Source organism: Mus caroli, unplaced genomic scaffold (assembly GCF_978045245.1).
Source record: "Mus caroli unplaced genomic scaffold, Mus_caroli_1 scaffold_8, whole genome shotgun sequence".
Lineage (NCBI taxonomy): Eukaryota > Metazoa > Chordata > Mammalia > Rodentia > Muridae > Mus > Mus caroli.
In genome coordinates, this window is record NW_028227263.1 from 37,771,448 (window position 1) to 37,782,970 (window position 11,523).

Consider the following 11,523-nt stretch of genomic DNA (forward strand, 5'->3'; position numbering starts at 1 on the left):
CCATATATTATTTGCCAATATTTTTTGTTTCTTCTTCCTCTTTTAAGAAAGAGTTTAATTTGGATAACAATTGCTCAGAGATTGTCTATCCTGGAAGGGAAGGCATAGGAAACAGTAAAGGTAAGCAAAGAATCTGACTGGTTACATTTCATCTACAATCAGAAAACAAAGAGTGATCAGGAAGTGGGGCCATGCTATAATGTTTCAAGTACTACTCCAAATATCATCCTTCCTACTGCCAGGCTCCACTTTCTGAAGAACTATTACTGGACTAAACAACTCCATCAGCTCTGCTAGAGCCTGACAAATAGAGGCAGATGTTCGCAGTCAACCATTGGACTGAGCACAGGGTCCCCAATGGAGGAGTTAAAGTAAGGACTGAAGGAGCTGAAGGGGTTTGCAACACCATAGGAAGAATGTGGGGCAATGGGCTATGCACAGATAGCCTGGTTTCCAGTCGAGGCTAGATCTTGAACTCCTGACCCGGTAGTGATAATTCACTTACATGGGATGAAAGGAGTTCTCTCATGTCTCCTGGACCCTGGCTCTTGTCGAAGTTACCACCCCCACAACTCCCACATGAGAGGCGTGGCTATCAGCCACCTAGGAATAGCACCAAGCCCTCCCACAAGCAAATAAGGTTTACCCCAAACTATCAGTCCAAGTCAATGAGAGGTGCCTGCAGTCAAACCCTAAGTTACCCCCAGAACTCTATAGAGAGCCATGCAGGAAATTAAAGGTATTCGAGAACTATTCCTTTGTCTGACCCTTTTGTTCCAAGAGCTGTAACACGTGGGAAGAGATCTCTCTGGAAGAACCACCCAAGGTCCCTCAGCATTCCTCACTGGATAGTCTGCTTTTTGCCTACTCAGCCTGAACTGACTCAGTTCAGAGAGACTCAGAGACATGGAAGGCATGGCAGAGGCTTTGTCTCCCTGCCTGCACTCACTTCCCCTCTCTGGGGCTTCCCACTTGGCCTGGATAGAGATCTCTGTGGAAAACCTCTGGTACCCAGGCCCACAGAAGAACAACAGTATTAACCAGCCAGACACCTCCCTCACCCGAGCTCCCAGAGACTAAAGCACCAACCAAAGAGTACATACACATGAAGGGACCCATGGCTCCAGCCACATATGTAGCAGAGGATGGCCTTGGGAGTAGATGCCCTTGGTCCTGTGAAGGCTCAATGTCCCAGTGTAGGGGAATGCTAGTGCCAGGAAGCAGGAATGGGTGGGATGTGAGCAGGAGGAGGGGGAGGCGATAGGGGTTTTTTGGAGGGGAAACCAAGAAAGGGGATAACATTTGGAATGTAAGTAAAGAAAATATAGAAGAAGAAGAAGGAGGAGGAGGAGGAGGAGGAGAGAGAAGGAGAAGGAGAAGAAGAAGAAGGAGGAGGAGGAGGAAAGAGAAGGAGGAGAAGAAGGAGGAGGAGGAGGAGAGAGAAGGAGAAGGAGAAGAAGGAGGAGGAGGAGGAGGAGAAGAAAGAAGGAGAAGAAAGAAGAAGAAGAAGAAGAAGAAGAAGAAGAAGAAGAAGAAGAAGAAGAAGAAGAAGAAGAAGAAGAAGAAGAAGAAGAAGAAGTCCATCAGCTAGGGATCAAGTAGCCTGCTTCCCATGACTTGCTCACCCTGCCTTTATGTGACCAAGGACCACCTGCTAAGTGATGGCACCACCCACAATAAGCTGGACACTTTCACATCAATCATTATCAAGACAATATCCCAGAGACTTACCTATAGGTCAATTCTGTAGAGGCATTTCATTAACTAAGAAACCAATGTGTAGAATGGCCCAATGAAATTAATTAGAGTATATTTCATTTCAGTAAAAGATATATTTTAGATTTAACTCTCCTCGTGCATTTTCATTAAGTTTGAGTGATAGGGAAAGAAATTTACTTTGATCTTATTTTCAACCCTTGACCATACTCTATGTCCACTAGAAATTACCATTTTTGTTCTCCTTGTATGGCAAAATTTTAGCCATAGCCTTTAATGATTGAGGGAATGTAATTGGCTCTTGAATCAGGTGTTACAGCTATTTGGTTCCTAAAATGTGAACACAGTTGTCATTAAAGGACTTGGCCTACTGTACACTCATAATCCATGCCCAGTTTCTCTTGAGCATTTCTTTCTTTCTTTCTTTCTTTCTTCCTTCCTTCCTTCCTTCCTTCCTTCCTTCCTTCCTTCCTTCTTTCCTTCCTTCCTTCCTTCCTTCCTTCCTTCCTTCCTTCCTTCCTTCCTTCCTTCCTTTCTTTCTTTCTTTCTTTCTTTCTTTCTTTCTTTCTTTCTTTCTTTCTTCCTTCCTTCCTTCCTTCCTTCCTTCCTTCCTTCCTTCCTTCCTTCCTTCTTTCCTTCCTTCCTTCCTTCCTTCCTTCCTTCCTTCCTTCCTTCCTTCCTTCCTTTCTTTCTTTCTTTCTTTCTTTCTTTCTTTCTTTCTTTCTTTCTTTCTTTCTTTCTTTCTTTCTTTCTTTCTTCCTTTCTGATATTTTATTTATTTACATATCAAATGCTATCCCAAAAGTTTCCTGTACTCTCTGCCCGTCCTGCTCCCCTACCCAAACACTGCCAATTCTTGGCCCTGGGATTCCCCTGTACTGGGGCATATAAAGTTTGCAAGACCAAGATACCTCTCTTCCTAATGATGGCTGACTAGGCCAACTTCTGCTACACATGAATCTAGAGACACAAGATCTGGGGGGTACTGGTTAGTTCATATTGTGGGTCCACCTATAGGGTTGCAGACACCTTCTATTCTTGGGTACTCTCTCTAGCTCCTCCATTGGGGGCCCTGTATTCCATCCAATAGTTGACTGTGAGCATCCATCTTGTGAGGCTATGCCAGTGCCTGTATTTGACAGGCACTGGCATAGCCTCACAAGAAACAGCTATATCAGAGTCCTTTCAGCAAAATCTTGCTGGCATATGCAATAGTGTCTGTGTTTGGTGACTGATTATGGGATGGATCCCTGGGAGGGGTAGTCTCTGGATAATCCATCCTTTCCTCTTAGCTCCAAACTTTGTCTCTGTAACTCCTTCCATAGGGATTTTTGTTCCCTATTTTAAGAAGAAATGAAGTACCCACATGTTGGTCTTCCTTCTTCTTGATTTTCTTAAGTTTTGCAAATTGTATCTTGGGTATTCTAGGTTTCTGGGTTAATATCCACTTATCAGTGAGTGCATATCAAATGACATCTTTTCTGATTGGGTTACCTCACTAAGGATGATGTATCCTCCAGATACATCCATTTGCCCGAGAATTTCATAAATACATTGTTTTTAATAGCTGAGTAGTACTCTATTGTGTAAATGTACTACCTTTTCTGTATTCATTCCTCTGTTGAGGGTCATCTGGGTCCTATCCAGTTTTGGGATATTATAAATAAGGCTGCTATGAACATAGTGAAGCATGTGTCCTTATTACCAGTTGGAACATCTTCTGGGTATATGCCCAGGAGAGGTATTGCTGGATCTTCCAGTAGTAATATGTCCAATTTTCTGAGGAACCGCCAGATTGACTTCCAGAGTGGTTGTACCAGCTTGCAATCCCACCAACAATGGAGAGTGTTCCTCTTTCTCCACATCCTCACCAGCATCTGCTATCACATGAATTTTTTATCCTAACCATTCTGACTGGTGTGAGGTGGAATCTCAAAGTTGTTTTGATTTGCTTTTCTCTGATGATTAAGGATGTTGAACATATTTTCAAATGCTTCTCAGCCCTTTGGTATTCCTCAGTTGAGAATTCTTTGTTTAGCTCTGTACCCCATTTTAATGGGGTTATTTGAATTTCTGGAGTCCAGCTTCTTGAGCTCTTTGTATATATTGGATATTAGTCCCCTATCTAATTTAGGATTGGTAAAGATCCTTTCCCAATCTGTTGGTGGCCTTTTTGTCTTATTGACAGTGTCTTTTGCCTTACAGAAGCTTTGCAATTTTCTGAGGTCCCATTTGTCATCTCTTGATGTTAAAGCACAAGCCATTGCTGTTCTCTTTAGGAATTTTCCCACTGTGCCCATATCTTCGAGGATTTTTCACACTTTCTCCTCTATAAATTTCAGTGTCTCTGGTTTTATGTGTAGGTCTTTGATCCACTTAGAATTGAGCTTCATATAAGGAGATAAGAATGTATCATTTTGCATTCTTCTACATGATAACTGCCCCTTATGACAGCACCATTTGTTGAAAATGCTGTCATGTTTCCACTGGATGGTTTTAGCTCCCTTGTCAAAGATCAAATGACCAGAGGTGTGTGGATTAATTTCTGGGTCTTCAATTCTATTCCATTGATCTACTTGTATGTCACTGTACTAGTACTATGCAGTTTTTATCACTATTGCTCTATAGTAAGCTTGAGGTCAGGCATGGTGATTTCACCAGAGGTTCTTTTATTGTTGAGAATTCTTTTTGCTGTCCTAGATTTTTTGTTATTCCAAATGAATTTGCAAATTAACCTTTCTATCTAAGTGAAGAATTGAGTTGGGATTTTGATGGGGATTGCATTGAGTCTGTAGATTGCTTTCAGAAGGATAGCCATTTTGACTATATTAATCCATGAGCATGGGAGATCTTTCCATCTTCTGAGATCTTCTTCAATTTCTTATTTCAAAGACTTGAAGTTCTTATCATACAGATCTTTCACTTCCTTAGTTAGAATCACACCCAGGTATTTTATATTATTTGTGAATATTGTGAAGGGTGTTGTTTCCCTAATTTCTTTCTCAGTCTATTTATCCTTTGTGTAGAGAAAGGCCACTGATTTGTTTGAGTTAATTTTATATCCAGCTACTGCAGGAAAGCTGTTTATCAGGTTTAGGAGTTCTCTGGTGGAATTTTTAGGGTCACTTATATATACTATCATATCATCTTCAAATAGTGATATTTTGACTTCTTCCTTTCTATTTTGTATCCCCTTGATCTCCTTTTGTTGTCGAATTGCTCTGGCTAGGACTTCAAGTACTATATTGAATAGGTAGGGAGAAAGTGGGCAGCCTTGTCTAGTCTCTGATTTTAGTGGGATTGCCTCGAGTTTCTCTCCATATAGTTTGATATTGGCTACTGTTTTGCTGTATATTGCTTTTATTATGTTTAGATATGGGCCTTGAATTCCTGATCTTTCCAAGACTTTTATCATGAATGGGTGTTGGATCTTGTCAAATGCTTTCTCAGCACCTAATGAGATGATCATATGGTTTTTGTCTTTGAGTTTGTTTATATAGTGGATTACATTGATGGATTTCTGTATATTAAACCATCCCTGAATCCCTGGTACGAAGTTTACTTGGTCATGATGGATGATCATTTTGATGTGTTCTTGGATCCGGTTTGTGAGGATTTTATTTAGTATTTTTGCATTAATATTCATAAGGGAAATTGGTCTGAAGTTCTCTATCTTTGTTGGGTCTTTGTGTGGTTTAGGTATCAGAGTGGCTTCATAGAATGAATTGGGTAGAGTACCTTCTGTTTCTATTTTTGGAATAGTTTGAGGAGAGTTGAAATTACGTCTTCTTTGAAGGTCTGATAGAATTCTGCATTCAACTCATTTGGTCCTGGGATTTTTTTTTTTTTGAGAGACTATTGATGACTGCTTCTATTTCTTAGGGGAAATGGGACAGTTAAGATCATTAATCTGATCCTGATTTAACTTTAGTACCTGGTATCTGTCTAGGAAGTTGTCCATTTCATTCAGTTTTTCCATTTTTCTTGAGTATATACTTTTGTCGTAGGATCTGATGATGTTTTGGCACTATTTATTGTAAAAGAGGTCAGCTGGTAATAAACAGAAGTAAATCAACATCGTTCTCAAAGCTACAAACTTTTTCATAAAATATCACAACAGAGAGTGGGGAGAAAAAAAATAATCTTTTTCTTCCTAAAGGAAGGAACTGATCCAATGATGAAGTCCCTAAGAGTAAGAAAGTAAGTTTGAAAGAACAGTACAAAGTTATGATAAGCATTAGTATATAAAGACAAAGATCTCAGGGGTCTCCAGGACTATGGCTTAGGAATAGAGTACGTTAATACTGCCACACTATGTATTCAACTCCCATAATTAAAAAAAATGTTTCCTATGGTAGAATATTATCCTCAAGTATCTCATAGCTACCACATGGGACACTGTTCCCACAAATAGCCAATGTTGTCAATAGGGTATTGTAAGATAGATCTTATGCCTATGATGCAAAAAGTACTATTGAAATAGATGATACAATGCAATAAAAATATCACCAGTATTTTTATGGCCTACTCTAACTTGCCATTTTCTCTGTAGACGTGCTTGATTCCAACAATCATTATTGTACATGCTTAAGGATAGCTTTTATTGAAAATGGAAACAGACCTAAAAATTGTTCAGTCAATAATTTTTTCAAAGCAGTGAATTCTTTAAAATGTAAATATAACAGACAATAATTTTGATGGTATTTTTGTGTGAAAAAATGTTGGTTATACATGAAATTTACTAGGTACAACATATTATGAATATATTTTTTACCATATGATGTATGAATGCTCAGACTGTACATTTACTACCAAACTCAAAGCCTGGTTAAATTTGGATCATAACATGTATCCCCCCATCAATACCCATTTTACATTTAATACAATGTCTATGCAATATTATTACAGTACAGCATGTGACAACATAATACATTTGAAGATATATCTAAGAGAATGTTTTCCTATCAAAATGTCTTTTCAGGGCACCCTTAATCTCATTATTCCTAAGGCTGTAGATAAGTGGGTTCAACATGGGAACCACAACCATGTAGAACACAGAGATTATTTTGTTCTGGTCCATTGAATAGCTGGACTTAGGCATCACATAGATGAATGTAACTGTTCCGTAAAATAAAGTGACTGCAGTGAGATGGGAAGTACAGGTGGAGAAGGCTTTCTGGCGACCCTCAGTGGAACGCATCTTGAGGATGGTGATGAGGATATAGGAATAGGAAATGGCTATGACAAACACTGTTAGCATAGTAACTGTGCCAGCAGAAAATGAAATAACAACTACAAAGACACTGACATCAGAACATGAGAGCTCTGCTAAAGGAGCAAAATCACAGAAGAAATCATTGATTATATTTTGTCCACAGAAGAGAAGAGAAAAGAAGGAAAGTAAAAAGGAGGAAGCATTAAGAAACCCAGCAATGTAGGATCCTACAATCAACTGGACACAGACTTTTGTGGACATTTTGGTGGAATAAAGCAATGGGTTGCAGATTGCCATGAAGCGATCATAAGCCATGGCAGCCAAAAGGAAGCATTCAGTTGCACCAAAGAGAGCAGCTGAGCTGAGCTGGATGCCACATCCAAGGTAGGAAATTGTGCTTCTCTCCACCAAGAAGTTGACAAGCATATTGGGAGTAACAGAAGATGAAAGCCCTATGTCAGCAGAAGCCAAGTGGCTGAGGAAAAAGTACATGGGGTGATGGAGCTGGGAAGAGACTCTGATGAGAAGGATGGTGCTGAGGTTCCCAGACACAGTTACCAGGTAGATGCACAGGATGATGGTGAAGAGGACAACTCTAAGGACTGGGTCATCTGTTAAACCCAACAAAATGAATTCTGACACTGCAGTGTGGTTCCCATTTTCCAGGAAAGCCATGGGATAGTGTAGCTGTTGCTAGATCAAGGCTGTGATGGAGGCAGTACAGGAAGGGATATATATATATATATATATATATATATATATATATATATATATGACTGCATTTTCATTAACATAGATTAAAGTTATTATAAATATGTCATTTAAAACATGTAATTGGGGTGCTAGATTGGATGCCTAGTGTTTGTATATTTTTATGTATGGAATCTATCAAAAATTTCAAAATGAAATACTAGAAATTTCCTATAAATAATTTACTTTTAATATACATTTTTATATACCTATAGATTTAAAACTAATATGTTAGTGTGAGACTTTTGAAAATCATAAAACAGTTATCATATGTAGAAGAAAAATTAAACTTTACAAATGTAAAATTTATAATGAACCTTCAGTAATTGCTGACCTTTAACAATTATTTCTTCATTACCTATACTGGATTTAATAGATTGTATGGTGCTTATTGCCATTTCCATTATATCATTGATTGAATTGTATAGTTTATGAAATGTGTGATTTGAAAATACTTAGTAACTAAACTTTGCATAAGAAGCACTAGAATGAGAATATAAACCCAAGGCAGAGTGAATTTAATTTGCTCTTACTACTCTATAAGTTTAGAGTTCCAAAAAGCTAAGAGCATGTCTTTTCTTTATTACTTATTTTATTTATTTATATTTCAAATGTTGTCTCCTTCCTGGTCTCCCCTCTACAAGCCCACCACTCCATACCCCCTCCTCTTTGCCTCTAAGAGGATGCTCTCCCTCCACCCATCCACTCTGGGTCTCACCCTTACAGCATCTGTCTTTCCTGGGGCAACTAACCTCCATAGGACCAAACACCTCTCCTCCCATTGATGCCAGATAAGACAGACCTCTACTACATGTGTATCGGGAGCCATGGACCCACTCATGTATACTCTTGACGAGCATATCTTAATTTGGGAGAGGCAACAGTTAGCTTTTTGTTACCAAGACTACCAGTAACCTGATTAAAATAAGACCATATTTATAAAAACAAATAATATTTCTTGCAAGAACTGGAAAGAAATAATAAATAATTCATACTTAAATTATATATGGGAGGAGCAATGATAAATTTATTAAATACTTTAAACACTAATTAGGTCCATCCTTTATCAAATCCTTTGTACTACCATTCTGATCACTTGCAAATATGTGAATACTATTTCCTATAATATTAGTATGTGCTTATTCACACAATTGCCAAATTCTTTCCTAATATGACATTTTCTAACTGAAATACAGTTGCATGAAATAATGTGATTGCCTATACAGACCAAGGGGTAAACATTCAACCTGCAATATTATGTTTACCTGTGTTCACTCTGTTAAAAGCAAACTGACTCATATCTTGAGAATTCCAGTCCTATTTTCTTGTGTTTTTCCATGGTGCCTGGAGCGTGTGATGCTAGACTGTGTAGACAGAAAACAGTCTTTATTTTCAGGAGACATTTGTCATACAATTACCAACCTATGTTAAAACTAGTGAATTTATCAGCATTTTTTTCCTTGATCACTGAGCTTACATGCTGTTAGAGTCCTTGGGTTTCCTGTCTTTTTAGTGTTGAGTAAATAATAAAGATTTGAAAGTTAATTATTCACAGCAATAGGACTATGACAAATACTTGATTTAATTAAAAATTTTCTTGATTACACCTGACTGATTTCCCAACTACAGCTTATGCATATACTGTATACATTTTTCAAAGAACCAAACATTCTTCAATGTGGAGGGAAGTCAGTAATACACTTACCTTTTGGAATAAGGATTCATTCTAAAGAAAGAAAGTCAAGATAATGATAAGATGGTTTTGTAGCCTCCTAGATGTCTCCCTCAAGCATTGTTAACCATGGAGACTAAGTATCTGAAGAGTCTTGGGATTCAAATGTGAATTCCAATCCCCAGGGTCCATTATCTCAGAGAAATGAGTCATCATTACCCATGAACACAATTTTCCAGTATTCACTCTGACTTTTTTCTTTTATGTGACAATCGGTACACTTTTATTTGATAAATTATTAACAGTACATGGTAATGAATTAACTCTAGTAAATATTGGTTCTAGGTTAATTTTATATTTAATTTATCTGATAGTGAGCTTTAAATAGATAAAATTGTCTCTCATTTAATATCTTCATTCATGTAAGTATTGTAGTGAGTGATGTAATACACTTCCTTAGGTACTGTCTTAGGGTTATATTCTTATAAAGAGACACCTTGACCAAAGCAACTATTACAAGGACAAACATTTAATTACAGGTGGCTTAATGTTTCAGAGGTTCAGTCTATTACCATCATAGTGTAAAGCATGGTACACTGCAGGCATACTTAGTACTGAAAGAGCTACTGAGAGTTCTACATATTTATCTGATGGCAGCCAGGAGGAGACTATCTTCCACAGATAGCCAGAAAGAGGCTCTCATTCCACACTGGGTTCACCATGAACATGGGAGTCTTCAACGCCCACCTATGCAGTGACAGACTCCCTCTAACAAGGCCACAACTATTCCAACAAGGAAATATATTCTAATAGTGGCACTTCCTATGGGCCAATCATATTCAAATCAACACATGCCACTCCATGACCCTCACACAATTGTTCAAGCACATGAGTTATGGGGGTCATAGTATAATGCAAAAATATATTTAGTTCAATTTGAAAAGTCTCCATAGTCTATAACTGTCTCAACAATGTTAAAAGTCCAATGTTCAAAGTGCCTTCTGAATTCTTTGCTCTGTCTTAACTGTAACCCCTATAAAATCAAAATAAAAAAAAAAAACCAGATCACATATTTCTAATATATCATGGTACAGGATATACTTTACTACTTCAAAACGTCATAGTGAGGAAATACAGGTTCAAAAACCAACTGGGGAAACTCCAATTCTGCGTCTGCATGTGTGATGTCCATCTCCTTTCAGTTTTGTTGACTAAAACATAATTATTTCTCTTGGGCTGGTTCTACTCTCTGTTAGCAGCTTTCCCCAGCAGGTATCCCACAGCTCTGGCATCTCTTTCATCTTGGGGTCTCCAAGGAAACTTCAACTTTACAGCTTCCTGTTTCAGTATCTGGGATCCATACATGATCTTCTGGGCTCCTGAAAAGCACTTAGGTCACATCTCCAGCTCTTCCATTGTAGCGCTTCAAGGTCTACTACACTGTTGCTGCTATTCTTGGTGGTTATCCCATGGTACTAGTATCTCCAATAGGCTGGGGACTTCTACTCCAACAAGGCTTTACCAACAGCCTCTCATAGGTTCTATTCCTGGTGCCAAGCCTCAAAATCTTTGCATGACCCCTTCAGTCCTAGGCTATCAACTGCAATTGAGACTGCACCTTCACCAATGGCCTTTTTTGACATCTTACAGTGCTAAGCCTTAGCTGTTCTCCATGACACCTTCATGCCCTCAAAAATCAGTACTTCCTGGATGATTCTTATACACTACCAAGTCTAGCTGAAGCATGAGTCACAACCTTGGCTATCTCTGGAACATCAATCCTTTGCACTTTAAAATAACCTGTTCCAGATAATTTCACCTCAGTTATGTTGGTCTCTTCTTAATCACCATTAATTTCATAGCTCCAGCACACCAAGCATCAACAGTTCCAGTAACCCTTCTACTCTTGACTCTAAAGCCAGAGATGCTTGGCTGAAGCTGCTGAGTTCTGCTATGGCTCTGGATGGAACTTTTGGTCTATTACATCATTACTAGCTTTCTATTTTCCAACTCCTCCCCTGTCTATGCTTGAATTTCCTGAATCTTTATCTGTAGACTGACCTTGAACTCTGAAGTTTGCATGACTCTGTCTTCGGAAGGCTGGGATTACAAGAGTGTTCCACCACACCTGAACCTAAGCCTTTCATTACCTTTTATATGATGTTTATAA

At 38.5% G+C, this 11,523-nt stretch overlaps 1 protein-coding gene across 1 annotated transcript; it reads right to left on the reverse strand.

Moving 5' to 3' along the window:
• Positions 1–6,661: 6,661 nt before the first annotated feature.
• Positions 6,662–7,606, reverse strand: LOC110298568 (olfactory receptor 5P66). The gene has a single exon (XM_021167892.1). The coding sequence runs from the start codon at positions 7,604–7,606 to the stop codon at positions 6,662–6,664; it is 945 nt and encodes a 314-aa protein (XP_021023551.1).
• Positions 7,607–11,523: the final 3,917 nt, after the last annotated feature.

Bases quoted from the DNA above. Each gene is read 5' to 3' on its own strand.
- LOC110298568 (XM_021167892.1), bottom strand. From the start codon at position 7,606: ATGGCTTTCCTGGAAAATGGGAACCACACTGCAGTGTCAGAATTCATT.